The following is a 25,144-nucleotide window of genomic DNA, read 5'->3' on the forward strand; positions in this document are numbered from 1 at the left end:
CAGGAAACATTCCTCACACACAAATAAAGAAAAGATGTTATGTGGACATGTGTCCGAAAACGCTTAATTTCCATGTCAGAGCTCATTTTAGTTTCGTCAGTATGTACTGTACTTCATCGATTCATCGCCAGTTGGCGCACTTGAAGGAAGGTAATGTTGACTTCGGTGCTTGTGTTGACATGCGACTCATTGCTCTACAGTACTAGCATCAAGCACATCAGTACATAGCATCAACAGGTTAGTGTTCATCACGAGCGTGGTTTTGCAGTCAGTGCAATGTTTACAAATGCGGAGTTGGCAGATGCCCATTTGATGTATGGATTAGCACGGGGCAATAGCCGTGGCGCGGTGCGTTCGTATCGAGACAGATTTCCAGAACGAAGGTATCCCGACAGGAAGACGTTTGAAGCAATTGATCGGCGTCTTAGGGAGCACGGAACATTCCAGCCTATGACTCGCGACTGGGGAAGACCTAGAACAACGAGGACACCTGCAATGGACGAGGCAATTCTTCGTGCAATTGACGATAACCCTAATGTCAGCGTCAGAGAAGTTGCTGCTGTACAAGGTAACGTTGACCACGTCACTGTATGGAGAGTGCTACGGGAGAACCAGTTGTTTCCGTACCATGTACAGCGTGTGCAGGCACTGTCGGCAGCTGATTGGCCTCCACGGGTACACTTCTGTGAATGGTTCATCCAACAATGTGTCGATCCTCATTTCAGTGCAAATGTTCTCTTTACGGATGAGGCTTCATTCCAACGTGATCAAATTGTAAATTTTCACAATCTACATGCGTGGGCTGACAAGAATCCGCACGCAATTGTGCAATCACGTCATCAACACAGATTTGCTGCGAACGTTTGGGCAGGCATTGTTGGTGATGCCTCGATTGGGCCCCATGTTCTTCCACCTACGCTGAATGGAGCACGTTATCATAATTTCATACGGGATACTCTACCTGTGCTGCTAGAACGTGTACCTTTACAAGTACGACACAACATGTGGTTCATGCACGATGGAGCTCCTGCACATTTCAGTTGGCGTGTTCGTACGCTTCTCAACAACAGATTCGGTGACCGATGGATTGGTAGAGGCGGACCAATTCCATGGCCTCCACGCTCTCCTGACCTCAACCCTCTTGACTTTCATTTATGGGGGCATTTGAAAGGTCTTGTCTACGCAACCCCGGTACCAAATGTGGAGACTCTTCGTGCTCGTATTGTGGACGGCTGTGATACAATACGCCATTCTCCAGGGCTGCATCAGCGCATCAGGGATTCCACGCGACGGAGGGTGGATGCATGTACCCTCGCTAACGGTGGACATTTTGAACATTTGCTGTAACAAAGTGTTTGAAGTCACGCTGTTACCTTCTGTTGCTGTGTGTTTCCATTCCATGATTAATGAGATTTGAAGAGAAGTAATAAAATGAGCTCTAACATGGAAAGTAAACATTTCCAGACACATGTCCACATAACATATTTTCTTTCTTTGTGTGTGAGGAATGTTTCCTGTAAGTTTGGCCGTACCTTTTAGTAACACCCTGTATACTTGTCGATCAAGTGGGAGGATTCGAGCACTACCACGCTATGTAAATAAAAGTAGAAAAGGTAATGTCCTGACTGAGAGACTCTCCATCCTCTAGCCCAAACCGCTAAGATAGGAACTTGTAAGTAGGAGAGGGTGTTGAGCATATAATGTATGGATCTTTAAGAAATGATTTTTTGAAATTCAACCACTAAGGCTGTGAGGCAGGAGATGGTTTCCGAAAAATGTTGCTGTTAAGACAGTTTTGAAGCTAGATTTACGAAAATTGGTGTTTGGTTTCTCAGATCTAAAGAAATATTTATTTAAGCACTTTTGCAAATTTAATTCCAATTGGGGTGAAACAGGGGGTGACATATTTTAGAAATAGGCCATTATTAGTGAACTGCTGCAGTACTTGCAATGCTTCGTCTATGATAATTGTTACTTGATTTATTGGTTGCAAATAATAATATATGTTTGAATATTTTCGGAAATTCAGCATATAAGGGTGTGAAATAGGGAATGAAATGCTTTATGAACATATTTCATTATGAAAGGATATTTTAAAGCTAAATCTATTAAAATTTAAATTTGGATTTTCAGTTTGAAATAAAAAAAATCAAGTTACTCTGTTTTTGGATATAGAGTATGAAAGGTTTAGTATAATAACGTCATTATAAAAGCATTTTTGAAGCTAAATCTATGAAAATTTTTGTGCGGCTTCCCAATCAGAAATAAAAAAAGATATGTATTCCTAATTTTTAGAAACAAAACCCTTAAAGGGGGCGAGACAGGGACGAAAATGTTTAAGAAAATATTCTGTTTCGTTAAAGAAATTGTAAAGCTCAATTTATGTAAATGGGTATTTCACTTGCCAGTTAGATATAAAGAAACATGTGTCAGGGGATGAAAGTTTCTATGGAAATATCACCACAAGAAGCAAAAGGTGTCATTAACAAAAAACTTGAACTCCAGCTACCAGAATCACTTTATGGGCACAAATACATTCGTAAAAGACAATGCTTCTATGGCCTTAATTAGCATGAAAAATGTAGAAGGTGATTCAGTAGCGTAAAAATCGATTAAAGAAAAAAGAAAAGAATCTGTGCAGACCGTACAGTCTACATGAGTGACGTGATGAGCGCTAAGCTGCTTCTGTGTATAAGCAAAGAGAGGGTAGTTTCATTCATACATCAATGTTGATTATTTGTGAGAATTTCGTTTTATGCCTTGTGCAAAAAAAAAAAGAAATGCCTACCAGCATTCGTCAGAATTTAGCAGTGACGCGACAGTGGGTAACGATGTACCCGTATCTGTCATCCAAGCCCAGTTGATTGCTGGAGGTGGAACCTATGTGTGCTATGTTTCATAGCCTGTATACCAGCAAATCACTTACGAATATAACTCTGCATATTTCTTACAGGGATGGCTAGAGGACAAATGTAAGGATGTAGAGGTTATCTCACTAGGGGTAAGATAGATACCGCCTACAGGAAAATTAAAGACACCTTTGGAGAAAAGAGAACCACTTGCATGAATATCAAGAGCTCAGATGGAAACCCAGTTCTAAGCAAAGAAGGGAAAGCAGAAAGCTGGAAGGGGTATATAGAGGGTCTATACAAAGGCGACGTACTTGAGGACAATATTATGGAAATTGAAGAGAATGTAGATGAAGATGAAATGGGAGATACGATACTACGTGAAGAGTTTGACAGAGCACTGAAAGACCTAAGTCGAAACAAGGCCTCCGCAGTAGACAACATTCCATTGGAACTACTGACGGCCTTGGGAGAGCCAGTCCTGACAAAACTCTACCATCTGGTGAGCAAGATGTGTGAGACAGGCGAAATACCCTCAGACTTCAAAAAGAATATAATAATTCCAATCCCAAAGAAAGCAGGTGTTGACAGATGTGAGAATTACCGAACAATCAGTTTAATAAGTCACGGATGATAGTAACGCAGTTTCTTTACAGACGAATGGAAAAAATGGTAGAAGCCGACCTCGGGGAAGATCAATTTGGATTCCGTAGAAATATTGGGACACGTGAGGCAATACTGACCTTACGACTTATCGTAGAAGAAAGATTAAGGAAAGGCAAACCTACGTTTCCAGCATTTGTAAAGAAAGCTTTTGACAATGTTGACTGGAATACTCTCTTTCAAATTCTAAAGGTGGCAGGGGTAAAATACAGGGAGCGAAAGGCTATTTACAATTTGTACAGAAACCAGATGGCAGTTATAAGAGTCGAGGGACATGAAAGGGAAGCAGTGGCTGGTAAGGGAGTAAGACAGGGTTGTAGCCTCTCCCAGATTGTATTCAATCTGTATATTGAGCAAGCAGTAAAGGAAACAAAAGAAAAATTCGGAATAGGTATTAAAATCCGGGGAGAAGAAATAGAAACCTTGAGGTTCGCCGATGACATTGTAATTCTGTCAGAGACAGCAAAGGACTTGGAAGAGCAGTTCAACGGAATGGATGGTGTCTTGAAGGGAGGATATAAGATGAACATCAACAAAAGCAAAACGTGGATAATGGAATGTAGTCGAATTAAGTAGGGTGATGTTGAGGGTATTAGATTAGGAAATGAGACACTTAAAGTAGTAAAGGAGTTTTGCTATTTGGGGAGCAAAATAACTGATGATGGTCGAAGTAGAGAGGATATAAAATGTAGACTGGCAATGGCAAGGAAAGCGTTTCTGAGGAAGAGAAATTTGTTAACATCGAGTATAGATTTAAGTGTCAGGAAGTCTTTTCTGAAAGTATTTGTATGGAGTGTAGCCATGTATGGCAGTGAAACATGGACGGTAAATAGTTTGGACAAGAAGAGAATAGAAGCTTTCGAAATGTGGTGCTACAGAAGAATGCTGAAGATTAGATGGGTAGATCACATAACTAATGAGGAGGTACTGAATAGGATTGGGGAGAAGAGGAGTTTGTGGCACAACTTAACCAGAAGGAGGGATCGGTTGGTAGGACATGTTCTGAGGCATCAAGGGATCACCAATTTAGTATTGGAGGGTAGCGTGGAGGGTAAAAATCGTAGGGGGAGACCAAGAGATGAATACACTAAGCAGATTCAGAAGGATGTAGGTTGCAGTAGGTACTGGGAGATGAAGAAGCTTGCACAGGATAGAGTAGCATGGAGAGCTGCATCAAACCAGTCTCAGGACTGAAGACCACAACAACAACAACAATGTTACATTTCTCTCAATTGCATTTGCGGTCCGATATAATAAGTTAATTTTTGTTTCGTTTTTGAATATCTGAGGATTTTCAGTTACCTACTGGTGTATGCTGGCAAAATGTTAAATACTTTTGTACCAATACATAAAATTCACAATGAAATGTAGAGAAGGATCCGTAGCCTAATGAGGATTATGTTTGCTTGTAGCACTAGGATACTGATTAAACAGTTCATCATGAATTCACTCTTACTGATGACCAGAAACACTATTACAGATGGAATGTGTTAGTTTGTATGTTCAGGAACTCCTAAGACCAACTCTTCTTTAGTATGTTTACTTGTTAACTTTGCGTACTTCTGTAGCATGTATGTCGTTTTTATCATAGCTATATTGTCCCTGAAGATTACTTGCTATTAAAGATTGCCCCATAGAATGTGTATGAAGTGTGGTAGCAGTCTTCCATGTAGACAGTGTGCGACATTTATGAGTACAAGGTGTTACAGGACATTTTTTACAAAACAGCTGCATAACCTAATGAGTTCAAATTACTAGCGATGAATGAAAGTAAGGATGTAACTGAAACAACCACTAATGATTATGAATTTAATAAGTACCTCTTCATTTCATTTCTACACGGTGCAGGATACGTGTAATCGGAATAAAATCACTCCGCAAACATCCGCCAGGCTGTGGCTAAGCCATGTCTCTGCAATATCGTTTCTTCCAGGAGTGCTAGTTCAGTAAGGTTCGCAGAAGAGCTTTTGTGAAGTTTGGAAGTTGGGAGATGGGGTAGTGGTGGAAGTGAAGCTTTGAACGTGAGCCGTGCTTGGATAACTCTGTCTGCAGAGCACTTGTCTGCAAAAGGCGAAGGTTCTGGGTTTGAGTCTTGGTCCGTTACACAGGTTTATACTGCCAGGAAGTCTTACATGTGTAACTGTTTTCTGTAATCTGGGTCTATTAGCTGATTGTGAGGAACTAAGGATCGTTGGGGTACAACTACAAGCAAGTCGTAAAAATGTGTCTCACTGAAAGCCAGGGTCCCGGCCAGGTACACGCTGGATGGAAGAGCACTGCACGAGATGGTGTCACTCGTTCTGATAACAGCTTCACAGGGAGCTGCAAGCGACATTTGGCAAGCTGTAAACTTCCATTGTGAGAAGTACGGAAAATAATGTTTTCTGAAAAGATAGAGATATGCAAGGGGATGTGGAAACACAAGGCAGTCTGACCGAGAAGAAGCTGTTAGATCCAAAGGAGCCCAGCAGTAACTGATGTTTAAATTTTGTAAGGGACTCCAAGATTGGTTCACGATAATTATTTTTTGTAGCGAGGATGAAGACACGCAAGTAGGTACATGCAGCTGCTATCATTGGCTGAAACACCAAACAAACCTCATTGTAGAAGAGAATTTCTGCTTTCTGTCTCATTCTTTGACAGAAATGTCTATCACCGGTTAGTCACAGCAGACTTTTTGGGAGAAAGGAGACTGTTGTTATCTTGATAAGTTTTTCGTTGATCACAACCCGAAAGGTCTAGTTGATTGGTTAAAGAGAATTCGGTGCCGACAAAACCAGATTTTGGGAATGTGAGCACATATACACTTCGTCTTAAATAGACAAGGCGAGAGACACCTTTGTCTTAGAACTGCAGTGAGAACTTCTGCATCTGCGTTTTAGAAGGATGGTAAGCATGAGACGCACTTCTGTACACCATGAAGAGGACACCACCAAGTCATTCATTTCAAGTTAGTTTTGCTATTCTCAGTTAATTCACATAATCAGCTAGCTGAAGTGAGCATGTGATTAGGCTAAGTAACTAGTGGTTACATGGACTTTTCAGGATCTTTTCTTTACTCTGTTAAGTAATTCAGCAGTTAGTGGCAGTTTATAGGGACATGATTAATTGTATTATTTCACCTCCAATTCCATTCGGCCATGGCAAGGTATTATAGTGTACCTTTTCTAATTTATTTGAACCATTGTGCACATAACAATTAGAGCCAAGTCCATGAAACTTAGTAATAAATAAGCTTCTATTATGATCATTAGTTTTATTTCATACTTTGATGAGACTCTTTCTCATAATATCTACACTACTGGCCATTAAAATTGCTACACCACGAAGATGACGTGCTACAGACGCAAAATTTAACCGACAGGAAGAAGATGCTGTGATATGCAAATCATTAGCTTTTGAGAGCATTCACACAAGGTTGGCGCCGGTGACGACACCTACAACGTGCTGGCATGAGGAAAGTTTCCAACAGATTTCTCATACACAAACAGCAGTTGACCGGCGTTGCCTGGTGAAACGTTGTTGTGATGCCTCGTGTGAGGAGGAGAAATGCGTACCATCACGTTTCCGACTTTGATAAAGGTCGGATTGTAGCCTATCGCGATTGCGGTTTATCGTATCGCGACATTGCTGCTCGCGTTGATCGAGATCCAATGACTGTCACCAGAATGTGGAATCGGTGGGTTCAGGATGGTAATACGGAACGCCGTGCTGGATCCCAACGGCCTCGTATCACTAGCAGTCGAGATGACAGGCATCTTATCCGCATGGCTGTAACGGATCGTGCAGCCACGTCTCGATCCCTGAGTCAACAGACGGGCACGTTTGCAAGACAACAACCATATGCACGAACAGTTCGACGACGTTTGCAGCGGCATGGACTATCAGCTCGGAGACCGTCGCTCCGGTTACCCTTTACACTGCATCACAGACAGGAGCGCCTGCGATGGTGTACTCAACGACGAACCTGGGTGCACGAATGGCTAAACATCATTTTTTCGGATGAATCCAGGTTCTGTTTCCAGCATCATGATGGTCGCATCCGTGTTTGGTGACATCGCGGTGAATGCAAATTGGAAGCGTGTATTCGTCATCGCCATACTGGCGTATCAGCCGGCGTGATGGTATGGGGTGCCGTTGGTTACACGTCTCGGTCACCTCTTGTTCGCATTGACGGCACTTTGAACAGTGGACGTTACATTTCAGATGTGTTACGACCCGTGGCTCTACCCTCCATTAGATCCCTGCGAAACCCTACATTTCAGTAGGATAATGAACGGCCGCATGTTGCAGGTCCTGTACGGGCCCTTCTGGATACAGAGGAGGAGGAGGAGGAGATTAGTGTTTAACGTCATTAGAGACGGAGCGCAAGCTCGGGTGAGGGAAGGATGGGGAAGGAAATCGGCCGTGCCGTTTCAAAGGAACCGTCCCGGCATTTGCCTGAAGCGATTTAGGGAAATCACGGAAAACCTAAATCAGGATGGCCGGAGACGGGATTGAACCGTCGTCCTCCCGAATGCGAGTCCAGTGTGCTAACCACTGCGCCACCTCGCTCGGTTGGATACAGAATATGTTCGACTCTGGCCAGCACATTCTCCAGATCTGTCACCAACTGAAAACGTCTGGTCAATGGTGGCCGAGCAAGTGGCTCGTCACAATACGTCAGTGACTACTCTTGATGAACTGTGGTATCGTGTTGAAGCTCCATGGGCAGCTGTATCTGTACACGCCAACCATGCTCTGTTTGACTCAATGCCCAGGCGTATCAAGGCCGTTATTACGACCAGAGGTGGTTGTTCTGGGTACTGGTGTCTCAGGGTCTGTGCACCCAAACTGCGTGAAAATGTAATCACATGTCAGTTCTAGTATAATACACTCCTGGAAATTGAAATAAGAACACCGTGAATTCATTGTCCCAGGAAGGGGAAACTTTATTGACACATTCCTGGGGTCAGATACATCACATGATGACACTGACAGAACCACAGGCACATAGACACAGGCAACAGAGCATGCACAATGTCGGCACTAGTACAGTGTATATCCACCTTTCGCAGCAATGCAGGCTGCTATTCTCCCATGGAGACGATCGTAGAGATGCTGGATGTAGTCCTGTGGAACGGCTTGCCATGCCATTTCCACCTGGCGCCTCAGTTGGACCAGCGTTCGTGCTGGACGTGCAGACCGCGTGAGACGACGCTTCATCCAGTCCCAAACATGCTCAATGGGGGACAGATCCGGAGATCTTGCTGGCCAGGGTAGTTGACTTACACCTTCTAGAGCACGTTGGGTGGCACGGGATACATGCGGACGTGCATTGTCCTGTTGGAACAGCAAGTTCCCTTGCCGGTCTAGGAATGGTAGAACGATGGGTTCGATGACGGTTTGGATGTACCGTGCACTATTCAGTGTCCCCTCGACGATCACCAGTGGTGTACGGCCAGTGTAGGAGATCGCTCCCCACACCATGATGCCGGGTGTTGGCCCTGTGTGCCTCGGTCGTATGCAGTCCTGATTGTGGCGCTCACCTGCACGGCGCCAAACACGCATACGACCATCATTGGCACCAAGGCAGAAGCGACTCTCATCGCTGAAGACGACACGTCTCCATTCGTCCCTCCATTCACGCCTGTCGCGACACCACTGGAGGCGGGCTGCACGATGTTGGGGCGTGAGCGGAAGACGGCCTAACGGTGTGCGGGACCGTAGCCCAGCTTCATGGAGACGGTTGCGAATGGTCCTCGCCGATACCCCAGGAGCAACAGTGTCCCTAATTTGCTGGGAAGTGGCGGTGCGGTCCCCTACGGCACTGCGTAGGATCCTACGGTCTTGGCGTGCATCCGTGCGTCGCTGCGGTCCGGTCCCAGGTCGACGGGCACGTGCACCTTCCACCGACCACTGGCGACAACATCGATGTACTGTGGAGACCTCACGCCCCACGTGTTGAGCAATTCGGCGGTACGTCCACCCGGCCTCCCGCATGCCCACTATACGCCCTCGCTCAAAGTCCGTCAACTGCACATACGGTTCACGTCCACGCTGTCGCGGCATGCTACCAGTGTTAAAGACTGCGATGGAGCTCCGTATGCCACAGCAAACTGGCTGACACTGACGGCGGCGGTGCACAAATGCTGCGCAGCTAGCGCCATTCGACGGCCAACACCGCGGTTCCTGGTGTGTCCGCTGTGCCGTGCGTGTGATCATTGCTTGTACAGCCCTCTCGCAGTGTCCGGAGCAAGTATGGTGGGTCTGACACACCGGTGTCAATGTGTTCTTTTTTCCATTTCCAGGAGTGTATATTTGTCCAATGAATACGCGTTTATCAACTGCATTTCTTCTTGTTGTAGTAATTTTAATGGCCAGTAGTGTATGCAAGGTATCGTATCCATATTTCGTATTTAATTGGGACAGATGCTCAAAGTTCGCACTGTGACCTTGTCTTAATGCCTCCCACGAACTTACGGTGAGCGATCCGATTGCTCTATGAAAGGTGCAACCAAGACACTTGATACAATTCTTTGCCAGAGGACTGCTCGAATATTTACAGCTGTCATTCACTATTAAAGCATCCCGTCAAGGATACAGTCATAAACTCTTCTCTTGAAGTACAATGTTGAACATTTACAAGAAATGCATTTCCACCTGAGACCTGAATAACTCTTTAATGATGCTGGCTACTTTGGCCGAAGTCACGAACTGGAGCAGAGCGTTTCCCTGGTCTCTGTGTTGACCACTGTGTGAGGCTGGTGTGCTGAGCGAGAGGCGTGGCTTCAGGGGCGTCTTCCATTTGCAGTTGTGGACTGCAGCGAGACCTGGCCAACGTCTGGTGTGCGCTGACGACTTTGGTGTGGCACTACGGTCTTTGGACAGTACGACATAATTGAACTTTGATGTCATTCAGAACTGAAGGCCATCTTCAGCATCGGCACTAGATGTGGCCTGCACATGCGCAAATACACTCCTTTACTCACCATGACATCCGAATAAACAGCCCCTCAATTAAAAAAAAAAAAAAAAAAATTGGTTCAAATGGCTCTGAGCACTATGGGACTTAACATCTGTGGTCATCAGTCCCCTAGAACTTAGAACTACTTAAACCTAACCAACCTAAGGACATCACACACATCCATGCGCGAGGCAGGATTCGAACCTGCGACCGTAGCGGTCGCGCGGTTCCGGACTGAGCGCCTAGAACCGCGAGACCACCGCGGCCGGCCCTGAGTCTCATTTTGAACGATTTCGTGCTATGCTTGACACTCACATGGTATCAGTTCAGGAATATTGTTGGCTGTAGACTGGTACGAAATATGATGCATCTCACCGCGTCCCGAGGATGTCGTTTGGATGACAACTCAGGGGACCAGACAGGCGAGTCAAGAATCCATACATTTCTGGAGGCATCGGTGTGGGGAACTGCATTGATGGATCTTGCATTATCCTGTTGGAAAATACCGTTTGGAACTGTCTTCATGGAAGGATATGACAACAGGTTCCACCATTCTTGTCAAAGCTGCAGGCATTCAGCCTCCTTGCAGCAGGTACCAAAAACCATACCTGTTCTGATATACAACAGCTCCATCTAGAGAATTGTTGTGACGGTTGACAAGGTCTTCTGTGGACGCCTTTACATCGATCTTACTGTAAATTTTTTGTTTTATTATTGCTGTTGTTTGCTTGTTGTGTATGTAAACAAGGTTCTGTTCGTAACTTTCGTGCGTGTCTGTATTGAATGTGAACCTCTATACTAAGAACATCATGCTTTACTTCGAATGATTGTATTCCATTAACTGCAATGTGGCAATACACGTCTACAAAACAGACTTTTGTGAAAAGACGGTGGAAGCAACTGAACTTTCTGAACGATGTAAAGGAGAGTTGGATTCGAATGCCATATTTTGAAACTTTGATTTATTAATGATTACAACAATCTTCACAAAATCCATTTCTTATAAAAAAAATATAATTCTGCCATTTCATTAGTTACCGAAATTGTAAAGAAGTAATGACTCTATAACTCTGAGTGAAAATCATGTGAGAAGATAATTTGCTCAATCTCGTCTCGACAGTCAAACTGACTCGGACCAACAAAGAACCATCACACATGAAAATTTGTCTCTTTCAAAGTCATCACAAATTTCGAGCGAGACTGCAGCGACAAAATTACCTGAATATCTTCACACTTTTCAAATCAATCTTAACAAAATGATATTTCCAAAAAGCAACATACCCTGTGTTTTACTAGTTACTTCCAGACTGCTCTGCAGCGTGATCAACAGCTGACTCTGCCACTCGCTTCTCACTGAATGCTGCGCTGGCAACGACGGTGATATAGACAACCAAAGATCACATTGGGACCCCAGTGGCGTAACATATCGACTGCTACTTCTGTTTGAAAAATGTACAGTGCACACACATCGAATAAAAAGAGACCTCTCATCACTTTCATCGAATACCAAAAAGCTTAGTTCTTCGATTTTATCACCAAAAACATAAACATTTCAGAATGCCACCCAGCCTCCCGGCTCACTCTTACTGCACCATGCAAATTCTCCATTGTCTGTGGAAGCCATCAGCTTCAAATGATTGCATGTAATCTCGAGATCTCAACCCAGCGTCCAACAACCTGTTCCCAACGGCTTCTTGGTGACGCTGTGCCTGTAAACTCTGCCCGAATTTGAGGGGTTGACGTCCATCTGTTCACAAGAGCCATCTGAACAATGGTAGGATCTTCTTATGGTGTAGACCTTGTGGAAGGATCCGTGCCTGTTCTTCTAGAGACACAGTTGTCCTGAGGCTATCTCGTCACCGATCGTTCTGCAGTCACGTCACTGTAGCCAGCAGTCGGTGCAGTCGGTTGGTGTGATGCTCCCATGTCTCTCACGCCACTGATTCGAGCTTGCTCAAAGTCGGAAAGATGGCGATAAGGTGCACGTGCTTGTCCTCTTTCTCCGTTGCGTTGTGATCTCCATCTAAGAAGTTCCAGCAACGTCAGACACACGCAGTAGGTATCATGTACTCACATCATTCTTCATTTTCAGGAACGGCTTTTTTCTGCACTACAAATAAGCTCTCATTAGGATAAAATTTTATCAACATGTCCCCCAAGCATGGAAATACTGGCGTATCCATCTGTTATCATGCACAAAAGACATTACATTGCCGTCAGCTGGAGTAACATTGGACAACTTTTCCATCTTCTTTGACATGTTAAGCACTGATTACTTGACAGGGTACTGGTAAATCGTAGTATAATATATTTTTTTAATATCTGCCCCTCATGTGCGACTAAATCAATGGGATGTTATCATATTTTGGAAACTGTTTATGAGCAAAATAAATTTTTAAAAAACTGAGATGACTTTGTCCCACACATCCTAATCTGTTCACACTAAACTGAAAAATTCACCAGTCCCATGTTATACCCACCAAAAATGATCGTACATTTAATACTGTCACACTAAAGTTCATTGAATCATCTCTTTCCAAAAGCTGAGGTAAGCAACTAAAATTTAAAGAGGTAAAATGAACAAGGAAAAACATAATTAGTTTACTTTTAGTAAGTCAGTCATTTGAAATAATGACGCAGTTTAAATGCTAAAAAAACCGATTAGAAATAGCTATCCAGTATAGAATCAGAAAATGCGATTGTTATAGAAATTTTTTGGGTTGGTTCATTCTGTACAACATTCTCCAAGTAACACATCTTTTATAGCTATTCTAAGACTTCCACTCGTATCATCTCAGCTTCATGTTTGCTGATTGTGCAAGCATTCAAGAATCATTTGGCTCTAGTAATACAATCCCACACTTTTAAAACTCGGAGACAAAGTTTTGGACAATCCTCCGTTTTAGGCCCTGCACCAATTCATTTAGTAGCACAAGAAAAACATGACAGCGTGATGGGAAAGATTTTTTGTTTTCAAGGGTATAACGTTTTTAAAATAAATCCTGGTAAGTAACAAAATAAACAAAACCTTAGCCTAAAATTATCTGAGCCAAAGTTAACATCAGAACAAAAAAAAAAAAAAAAGGTTCAAATGGCTCTGAGCACTATGGGACCTAACTGCTGAGGTCATCAGTCCCCTAGAACTTAGAATTACTTAAACCTAACTAACCTAAGGACGTCACACACATCCATGCCCGAGGCAGGATTCGAACCTGGGACCGTAGCGGCCGCGCGGATCCAGACTATTGCGCCTAGAACCGCTCGGCCACACCGGCCGGCTAACATCAGAACACAGGACCACGTTATCCAATTACGAAATGTAGTTTGTATATCGAACCACAATGAAGATTAAGAAATTTATTGTTTTATGCTTCAATCTAAACAAATGAAGGACTAACAAACACACCTGAGAAACATTAAATATGGTTTCCTATCAAATGAACAAATGAGTGTTGGAACACCACTGTTCTACCTTCACTAACAGACCTGTAACATAACAGGTACGGCAGCAGCGGCAAATCCGTGAACTACAGAAATAGTGCAAATGCAACGTAGCTGTTATCTGTCGCTTAAGACAAGAAACATCCATTTTTGTTGAGCTTCTTGGCATGGAAACTTTTTTTCCACCTCTGGGCCAATGTTATCTGCAAAGGGCCAGTGCCACAGCAGCCGACTACACTTGTTTAAATGTGATATTGTAGTAATAAGGAACAATGAGTAAATTTACCAAACATAATTTGAAACTGTGCCTAACTGTGTCTAACTTAGAATTTCTTTTCCAGTTCTGGTTGCAGCTCCTAACTGTTGGAACAGCATCTTTTTCTTAAAATGTGTTGAGAGGACAATAAGGGTTAACAGTACCGTGGACTTGATGAGAGTGCCCCTGGATCTGGCGATGTGCAAGTAAGTGGACTACTTCTTGTATGACACTGAGTGGGTTTCTCTTGTGAAACACATACTATGTGTCTAACAGCTCAAATGTCTATGTACAGGACAAATTGCTCCCTGTTTAATGTGATCATTAGCGTTGATTGTAAATTACATAACTGGTTCCAAAAATTCAGGTTAATTATTAAAGCTGTGGCTTATGTGGCACTCCTTTACTTAATTTTTAACGCCCAGGGATTCCCAATTTGCGTCATGACGTTGTCTGGCATAATGCTAAAGATTCTGCACGAGTATATAAAATTCTCTAGACAGGGATACATCTTTATTTACAGTTTTTCGTAAATTAACTGTTCTTAATGTGTACAAATACTATTTTGGAGAAAACGTATTGGCACATAAGTGCAAGAACTCCAGGGTCTATAAAGAATCATATGCAAAATTTTCGATTAACAACTTTAGACAATATTGATACAACGCAGTTTTATGGAGTACTATTTTTTTGACATACGTAGTTTTTGCCAAGAAAATAATACTACAAGACAGTATTGAGTAAATGTAAGTAAAATGCATGAGAAATGTCATTTGCAGGACAACAGGGCGAGAATATTTCGAAGTGAAAAGCAGAAGATTTAAGATTTTTGGTTAACTTATCCATATTGCTGGCGCTAACTCAGATTGTTTAATATCTGGATGGCTGTAAATTTCGCTCGTGGAGTTTCACTTAATATGTGCTCTATGACCTGAATTTCTGCTCCTTGCAAATAGTTTTTATTTGTCTAGTATTGCAAAGTTTTTCTAAGACTGTAAGACTGAGAACTAAGCTGTTTGCTGTGAATTAGTTGCAAGCAAATTCCATTACTCTCCTGATTGTGTAAGTTATGAATGAGTTTCAGCTCTTTATGTAAACTGTGTAGTAACATAAACTGTAGTGTGATGGTTTACTTCACAGCTATATAACAGAAGGAAAAAGGATAATTGTCTCCTCAGACACAATAAGTTATCCTTTAAAATAGGGAACAGTAGTTGCCATAAGATGTCTCCAAAGGCTCTATTCTTGCTTATATTCTCTTTGTTTTATGTCAGTGATCTGAACATTAACATCAGTTCTGTTTGTACATAGTCCCTATTTATTAACTGAAAATTGCCAGACAGAAAAATAACCCTGCTTGCCTCTTTTATAAACTTGGTTGCTTAGAAATATGGTTACAGATAATTAGGTTAACCCCAAAATTCTCAGAAATGCATGCTGTTCAGGACCCCATCAATTAAAAATCCAGTTAATTAAAATGTCACAAAAATGACATACCAGATGGGAAATCTATCAAATATCTAAGACTAAATCAGGACTTAAATTAGTCTTCGTCTACAAATGACGTAAAATCAGTCTATGAGTCTGTTGGCATTACCACTAGTCAACCCATCCTGATCACATTTTTATATTGTTTAAAAATATGTACCTTAACGCCTTTCTGCCACAGCCACACAAATGAGAAGTAATATTTCTACCAGAAATACAGTAATACATTATTTAGAACAAAACGAACACATACCACACTTAAAAATTTCATACACTGTATCTTCTCAGTTCATCTGTGCACATGTGCCATGACTAGTGGTGTTCGGTGAGGCAGCCTAACTTATGTAACAATCTGTGGCCGTTAGGAGGCGTCAAAAGCAATTGGACTTGTCAATGAAAATTCAAATTAACGTCTACAAATTCAGTATACACTCAATTAAAAAAAATCTATAAATATAATGAATTCAACAAGTAGGCCTTATATAAAAAATGCACAATAATGTTGTTAAACAGTGTGACGTATGGCTTTACTGTCAGAGTTTAATACGACTGTATCCCTGCTGTAAGTTATGTAAAGCTGTACTGGAACCTTTTATTAAACTGAGGGTATAAAAATTAGTGACGTGGGCATCAACACATTAACATAGAAGGAGCTGTCGATTTAGGTATCGTCACCATATCGCGGCTCTTGTGTTTACTTGTGCTGACACTGCAAAACGTGGTCATACCTGCCACGGCCTGCCACCAATGCTCACACGTCTGCGTCGCAGCACTGCTACGTAAATAACTCTTAGATGTTGTCAAAGAACCAGTTTAAAGAAAACTAATTGTGATCGTTAAGCGCTGTGGTTCTCTTACGCTCTGAACGAAGACTTTAATTACCTCTAATACTTGTAGGACGTACCCTCTAGGAGCCTTCGTAAAATTTCAAAATTATCTTGTATATGATCTGTTTTTACGTATATCGGTCTTCCTATGATTACCGATAGCACTCTTCTACCTATAACATGAGTGCTCCCTAAATCTAATAGTAAAGTATCTTCCCTTTTGGACAACACAATATTTATTATCCTTCCGGCAGATTTTTTTTTATAAACACCAGAATCCACGAGTTTATTACGTTTCTCGCCGATTATGTGCCGTAGTCTTACTCCTAAGGTTCTTTTGATGTTAAGGGGCTCCGGAACGCCCTATACTTGCAATGTTAAAATAACGCTTATAAATTACATCTTTCCTCACAAAGTATTTGAGGTAGGAAGTTGAACTTTTTACAGATTATTTATTGGAATATGGGCTAAAACTTAACACAGGGATTTTACAAAATTTTAGTTCAGTTATTAAAGATGATTTTTTTTCAATTGTAATGAAAATTCACAACATTTTTTTGCAATTTTTTATTTATATATTCAAAAATATACAGTTTTTTGGAAAAAGGCTGTGTTAAATTATGCAGAAGGTACTGTGTAACATTTACTGAAAATTTGAAACAAATATGTTTGGAAGATCCTTAGAAAACATGTAATTAGTATGATAAAATAAAAGTTTTGGGAATCGAGCGACAAAGATTGGATTAACATTTTAGTGCATTCGAGGTCCATAGGATGGATTATCTTCATCCTCTGCAAACTCCTCCTCCAGCTTCCTCTTGTTCCTCCTCCTGTTCACTCTTGCTTGTATTTCTAGACTCTTTACAGCCCTGTCTGCAGCCCGAAGGCGTTCCTTGTCTAAAGCAAGTATCGCTCGTACCATGTTAGAACCTATCTTCATTCCCATATTTCTAAATACCTTGCACCTTACAATGTTGCCATCATTGAAAGTTGCAAAAGCATCATACACACCAAAGTGAAGTGTTTCTATTCCAACAAATACAGTCTTGGGGATTCTCGACCATATAACACTATTTACAATTTCATTGGGGTTTTGAGTTTTTCCGTAAATACACTTTTTCAACAGTTCAGGTGCTGCTAAGTCTCTGAAAATAGGTTTTATCACCTCCATTATTGCATGAGGCAGACTATGCTTATGAGTGTACACTTCACCAGTTAGCAATCCTTTGTTATATTTACACCAACTGTCTTCTTCTTTGGGACACAAGCTATGTTGGGGATTTTCATCGTCTTTATTGTTTACAGTAATAACACATACCTTTGGCTTTCCAACATTTCTCCTTTTCTTAAAAGCCTTCAGAGGATTTCTAATAACTTTACTTTTACTCATTATTATACTTCAACAAAACAGAGACTCAAGAAACAGAATTAATTACGAATATTTTCGAGATAACGACAGAGTAAATAAACATGAAACAATCGACAATCACACCAGCGATATATATTGAACCATCACAGGTTAGCCACAACACATACTTTATCTCACATCACTAAAATGTACCTGATGAACACGGACGTTAATAATAACACCATTTGACAGCAGTTTAACAGCGCCACAGTGGGTCACGCCCATGTAGAACACATTTCAAAAAAAAATTAAAAATAGTTGTAGTCTTCGGAATTGAATAAATTATATATCTATTAAAAGGTAATAGTCTGCAGATTCAGAAAACGCAAAAAAGTAAAAATTGAACTTTTCATGATTTTGAGCCTTTCCGGAGCCCCTTAAAGCCCATGTTCACTTTAGCCTTTTTAAACCTATGCGCGATTCGTTCATAGTGCTCCCCACTGTAGTACGCCACTGATACGTATTTATTACCGCGACCACCCTTTTTACAGTAATTAGTTCCCTTTTGTTCTTTCAGCTTGTTGAATATTTTTTTCACATCATTCACATTTTATCCGTTGGCCCACATGACATGCCTCATTATACTCAGCTGTTTCTCAATGTCGTCATTTTCATGTGGAAGCTTAAGAAACGTATGGGTCGCTGATCCAAAATAGGCCCGTTTGTACTATTTGGGTGGCTCGAGTTAATGTTTGTAATTATATCGGTGTTCTTCGGTTTCCTGTACACCCTAAGCAAAGATCTACCATATATTTTTCATCGCAGAGGCATTTACTGAAACTGTTGCTACTCTCGTTCTCGAACTCCACTATATACTCAATTCTGTATGCATTGCACTCATTTTATTCGGCTAAAATGCAGACGTTATCCTGATGACTCCTGTAGACCAGTATGACGTCGTCAACATATGTTGTATAACAGATAATTTAGTCAAATATGTACGGATCTGCTTCGTTAATAAAGTTCCTGCTAAACTATTTCCTATGGCTAACCATTTTTTCTGATATAATATTTTGTCTTTATATGTGAAATAGTTAAAAGACAGACGCAATTTTAAAGTTTCCATAAGCTCAAGGCACTCACTGCAACTAACTTTTTTCTTTGCACGTTCGAGATTTCACTGATTGGGTTGTTTATATATAAGTTTTCTGTATCAAAGGAATCAAGAGTTGCACCTTCTGGAATTTCAGTATCTTTGACCAAGTCGGCGAATTCGTTATTACTCTTCATATTAAATGGTCTTTCAAAAGTATGAAACGAATTCTCTTATTACATCTCCCATGAATTTTATAATTAAGACATGACATATTGTTACTTATTGGCTGAATAAGAATATTATTTATATGCAGTTTATCTTGTGCTCTTAGTTCTGGAATAACTGTATTCATTTTGATCAATATGTTTTTATATCTATAGCCACAGAACAAGATATTACTCCTGGAAACTTTCTGTTTAATGTCGTAAAATTTGATGACTACATTTTCTTAAACCTCTATGACATTATCATTGAAACATTTCGTTGATTTTTTGTACATAGTCATCGTCGTACATGAGTATGATGAAATTGCTCTTATTTGCCTGTTTTATAGAACATCTGTGTTGTTCCCGATTAATATTTGATTTTTTTTTACTGAATCTGACCATTTTATGTCTTCTTGTTGACACCTTTAAAACTTAGCCACATTACACGCGCTTTTGACTTCTGCGATAGTAGTCTTCATTAGTTTGAAATCTATTTGAGCAGTTATTTTAACCTGAAACCCTTTGTTTTTCAATCAATTTTCTGCTTTTGTCGTGGCAATGTCGGTAAGGTTTACTACCCTTCAACAAACTGATGTGAAACACTTTGTTTAGCTTCGTTAGTCTTTCCAAAACGAGTCCACAATGTAATCTTTTTTTTGTTGCTACATGCTTATTTTGTAGATGTTAACTTGAATTTTAGTTGACAAGTATAATTGCTCTTAACGCCATCCAAAGACAGCAAATTATTATACAAGGTAGGGGGCCTCACTAAGCTGCTCTGTTCATGGTAAAAGTGTACAGATGAATTGACGAGGTACAGGGTCTTGAGGTCCTAAATGTGCTATGTCTTCCTTTTGTTCTATGCAATGTGTAGCGATCAAGACGGATAATTATTTGACTGATTTAAACGGCAATGTGTGTTGTGAATCCTATCAACAAAATTAGGTAACTTCGCATTTGAAGTGCAAATATTATCCAGTACCACACATATGAACACAGATAAAATTCTGCATCACTGTAATTTCAGACCAGTCATAAGGTATGGCACTGCCTTTAGGAGAAAGTTAGTGATTTCTTTCTTTCTTTCTTTCTTTCCTTCGCTGACGCCATAGTCTCGCAGCGATCGCAGGGTCGATGTGACTACAACTGATTTGGCAGTGTTAGTGTTAGGGATGGCCGCCGCCCCGTGCCCCCCAGCACGGAATCAGTGTACCCCAACTGTCTGCTACTAGTGTAATCCATGGAATAGTGCGAACGTGTTTCAAATGTCTGCAACGCGTGTGACTGAGGCGGAACGTGAGGACCAGCCCGGTATTCACCTATCACGATGTGGAAAACCGCCTAAAAACCACATTCAGGCCGGCCAGCACACCGGCCCTCGTCGTCATTCCGCCGGGCGGATTCGATCCGGCGCCGGCGCGCCTACCCGAGTCCAGGAAGCAGCGCGTTAGCACTGTCGGCTAACGTGGCGGGTTAGGAGAAAACTAGTAACATATCGGATTATTGAAGCTCCAGAAAAACTAGAGACGTCAGTGATCATTATACAGGGTGAAAAGTATTTAAACTGACAAGCTCTGGGAGGTTGTAGGGGACATCAAAACAAATATTTTTCCCTAATGTCATTTTTTCCTATGAGGAGTATTTACAGCGGTAGAGGAAGATTTCTCTGGCGACAAATTAATTAAACCAACAAAAAAGGCCAGAGGAGACATATCTGGGGCATCAAGCAGGCCATGGTACAGGACCACCTCTGCCAATCCACGTATTTGGGGACCGTTGGTCCTGGAATCGACGCACACGACGACTGAAATGTGTCAGCGCCCCGTCATGTTGGAACCACATATGCTGTCTTGTAGGGAGCGGGAAAATTGTAATAGGGCCTGCCATTTAATGCCCTGGGTAGCAGATACGGCCCAATTAAACAGTCTCCAACAACAGCGACCCATACAGTATCGAAGAACCGCACTTGGTGAGCGCTAGTAACTGTTGCATGTGGGTTATCCTCACTCCAAACATGCGAATTGTGCATATTGAAGAGGATGGAAATGTAGGATGCGTCTCACAGTGTCGCAGGTACCAGTGCGAAAACTGTGCTCTGGGTGGATAATCAACTGGTTCCAGGTTGTGGACACGCTGTAAGTGAAATGGACGTCACAATTGCTCTCGAAGGACTGTTCTTACCTTCGTCTGATTCGTCTCCATGTTACGTGCAATTGTACGAGTGCTGATTGAAGGATCCCGCTCCACATGCTGCAAGACAGCTTCCTCAGATTGCAGCGTTCTTACCGTGCGACGGCGTCCCTGTCCAGGTAGTCTGCTAAGTGACCCGGTCTCACGCAGACGTTGGTACACAGCAACAAAGGTCGCATGATGCGGCATACGGCGATTAGGATATTGTTGTTGATAAACCCGCTGTGCAGCTCGTCCGTTGTGGTGCGCTACGTAGTACGCACCAACCATATCAGTGTACTCACTCCAGGTGTATCGCTCCATTAGTAAACAGAGACAATGCACTACTACACTGGTGGGCAGCAGTTGCCTACAACTGAAGAGCGTAACACGCTCTCGAACAACTGAAGATCGTAATACAGCCTCTAAGAACTGAAGAGTGTAATACGGCCTCCACCGGTTTAAATAATCCTCACAGGAAAAAATGACATTAAGGAAAAATACTTGTTTTGATGTCCCCAACAAGCTCCCAGAGTTTGTCGGTTTAAATACTTGTCACCCTGTAGTGATTTCAATTTGAAAGCCCTTTCCATAAAATAAATGAATGTCGTCATTTTGCAACGATACGTCGCTTGGTATTTGAAATTGGGTTAATGTTTTTGACCTGTTTTACAGCCAGATAGCGGTTGCAGCTTCTGCCTGCAACGTGAAGGCGACTCGGCCGTCAGAACTGTGCGAAGCGCCGCAGGGAGCCATAAGCGAGGCCATCCACTCGTTCTTCACGGGAACCAAGTGTGGCGTCCCGTGCGTCTCTTCAGCGACGATGGTGCTGCCGCACGCACTTTCTGTGGCTTGTTTGACCTGCTACCTGGGTGTGATCTCAGCAATGCTGTTTCACCTGTAGCTCAGATGAGCAACGCATTTGCTTGGACTCTGCTGCAGGTAATCGCAGTCTTACAGGGAGCAGAGGGGAGGATGGAAAGCTACCGCTCTCACACTTGTATATTCCTGCTGGAATATTCTATCTATCTATATCCGAATTCCGCTCCAGCTACTGCCGGGTCTGGGTGCTGTCCATTTGGCTCGGTCCTCCAACCACTTTTCTTCCTCCACTTGCTGCCAGGTCACACCTCTCCTTTCTACAGATATTCTCACTCCCGTTTTCCACCGTGTTCTTGGGCGCCCTCTAGGTCTTTTCCCATCCATCTTTAGTTCTTCCATAATTTTGGGGAGTCACTGCCCATGCATCCTCTTAACATTCCCATACCATCTTAATCTCTTTCTTTCAATTTCTTCTCTCATACTTTCTTGTTTGAGGTCCTGTCTAATCTCTACATTCCGTACTCTGTCCATCCTTGTTTTTCCCTTAACTGCTCTGAGAAATTTCATTTCCCCTGCTTGCAGTCTGCTCCAGTCCCTTTCTGTCATTGTCCATGTTTGTCCACCATAGGTGACAATAGGGATGTAATAATTCTTATACATAAGGAGTTTTGCTCTTTCTGAAACTTCATTTTTCCAAATCAGATGTTTTATTGTTTGGTAGAAATTGCCTCCCTTCTGTAAACTCCTATTAATTTTGTTAGTTATTCTTCCATCCCTAGATATTTCACTCCCTAAATAAGTGAAACTTTCTACCACTTTGAGGGGTTCTCCATTCAAGATAATATTTCCGTTGATCCCTTTCTCTCTTCCAAATACCATTACTTCACTCTTATCTTTATTTTTAATCCATACCTTTTCATTATTTCCTTCCACGCATCAAGCTGTAACTGTACATCTACCTCTTTATCACCCCATATTACCATATCATCTGCAAAAATCATCTTTTTGTTTTTTTCTTTTACTGTATCTTTAACTGTCCTATTCATTCGCTCCATCACAACATTAAAAAGTGCAGGAGATAGAATACTTCTTTGCTTAAATCCTTGTCTTATTTCGAAGTATTCAGAGTTCCCCAACGGTGTTCTAATTCTACAGTTGTGTCCTCTGTACATTGTCTTTGTAACATTAATGTATCCATCTTCTATATCTATCTGGAAAATTATGTAAAAAAAAGACGTTATGTAAAAAACAAGTCTTCTCTGGTAGGCATAAGTTACCACTGGACCTGTGTTCAATATTCTGCTCATCTGCAAAACTGTTAATTGCGTCTGTGTAACAGTTTCAGTGAGTAAATGTTGCAATGCCTTTGGACAGATGACATAATTTTACAACTCAGCTGCATTTACACAAACAGCTACTACAAAATATTTTAGTTCTGTTAATTAATGTGTGTGTCTAAAAGAAATGTAACTACTTTTGTAATATTTTATACAGTAAATAAACTTACTTATATTTACAAACTACGGTACTTTACTAAGTCAAAACCTTCAGACTTATTTTATTTACTGCTGTATATAAAAAGGGTATTGCGGAGACATGGCTTAGCCACAGGACGGGGCGTGAGTCGTGCTTGGGTAGCTCAGTCTTTAGAGCACTTTCCCGCGAAAGGCAAAGGTCCCGAGTTCGAGTCTCGGTCCGGAACACAGTTTTAATCTGGCAGGAAGTTCATATCAGCGCGCACCCCACTCTAGAGTGAAAATTTCATTCTAGAAACATCCCCCAGGCTGTGGCTAAGCCATGTCTCCGCAATATGCTTTCTTCAGGAGTGCTAGTTCTGCAAGGTTCGCAGGAGAGCTTCTGTGAAGTTTGGAAGGTAGAAGACGAGGTACCGGCGGAATTAAAGCTGTGAGGACAGGGCGTGAGTCGTGCTTGGGTAGCTCAGTCGGTAGAGCACTTGCCCGCGAAAGGCAAAGTTCCCGAGTTCGAGTCTCGGTCCGGACCAAATTTTTAATCTGCCAGGAAGTTTTCAGGTTAGTTCTGCATCTACATCTACATGGATACTCTGCAGATCACACTTACGTACCTCGTAGAGGGTTCATCGAGGCACCTTCACAATAATTCCCTATTATTTCAATCTCGAACAGCTCGCTGAAAAAACAAACACCCATATCCTTCCGTGCGAGCTCTGATTTCTATTATTTTATTTTGGAGATCGTTTCTCTCTATGAGGGTCTCTGTCAGCAAAATATTTTCGCATTCCGAAAAAGAAGCTATTTTATCACACTTACGTTTCTCATTTTATAGCCAACCGACATTAGTTGTTCCATTTTCTGAAATACCTAATTAGCTACCAATTCTATATTTTTAGGAGAACTACGAGTTGATTATTTAAGATTCATCAATAAAGCTAATTAATGTCGTCATTTTAACACGTACTGTAGTGAATATTTTTATAATCACCAAGGTATGTCACAAAGTCAAGTGAGGAACTCTAGTTTACGTAATCTTTTTCCACCGAATCTCGAACGGAAAACCGTTTCTTTGTCGCCGGGATTAGAAAATATTCTTGAAGGAACAGAAGGGCCACTATTCCCAGATATTTGAGAATCACACTAAGCAGGACAGGATGTACTGCTTCACTGTCTTTACAGAACTGCACAGGAAATGATTTTCTGTTAGTTACAGGTTGATGTAAATACACTCCGGGAAAGGGAAAAAAGAACACATTGACACCGGTGTGTCAGACCCACCATACTTGCTCCGGACACTGCGAGAGGGCTGTACAAGCAATGATCACACGCACGGCACAGCGGACACACCAGGAACCGCGGTGTTGGCCGTCGAATGGCGCTAGCTGCGCAGCATTTGTGCACCGCCGCCGTCAGTGTCAGCCAGTTTGCCGTGGCATACGGAGCTCCATCGCAGTCTTTAACACTGGTAGCATGCCGCGACAGCGTGGACGTGAACCGTATGTGCAGTTGACGGCCTTTGAGCGAGGGCGTATAGTGGGCATGCGGGAGGCCGGGTGGACGT

General features: G+C 42.0%; 1 protein-coding gene across 1 annotated transcript in view; it reads left to right on the plus strand.

Annotated features, from left to right (window-relative positions):
* Positions 1 to 23,592, plus strand: part of LOC126210151 (uncharacterized) — a 74,804-nt gene extending 51,212 nt beyond the window's left edge. Inside the window, exons 4-5 of the mRNA XM_049939301.1 lie at positions 14,241 to 14,361; positions 21,965 to 23,592. Of these exons, the coding sequence (XP_049795258.1) occupies positions 14,241 to 14,361; positions 21,965 to 22,193 (350 nt within the window). The 3' untranslated portion in view covers positions 22,194 to 23,592. The remainder of the gene's footprint in view (positions 1 to 14,240; positions 14,362 to 21,964) is intronic.
* The last annotated feature ends 1,552 nt before the right edge of the window (positions 23,593 to 25,144 follow it).

The sequence above is a fragment of the Schistocerca nitens genome, chromosome 10 (genome assembly GCF_023898315.1).
Source record: "Schistocerca nitens isolate TAMUIC-IGC-003100 chromosome 10, iqSchNite1.1, whole genome shotgun sequence".
NCBI classification, from domain to species: Eukaryota; Metazoa; Arthropoda; class Insecta; order Orthoptera; family Acrididae; genus Schistocerca; species Schistocerca nitens.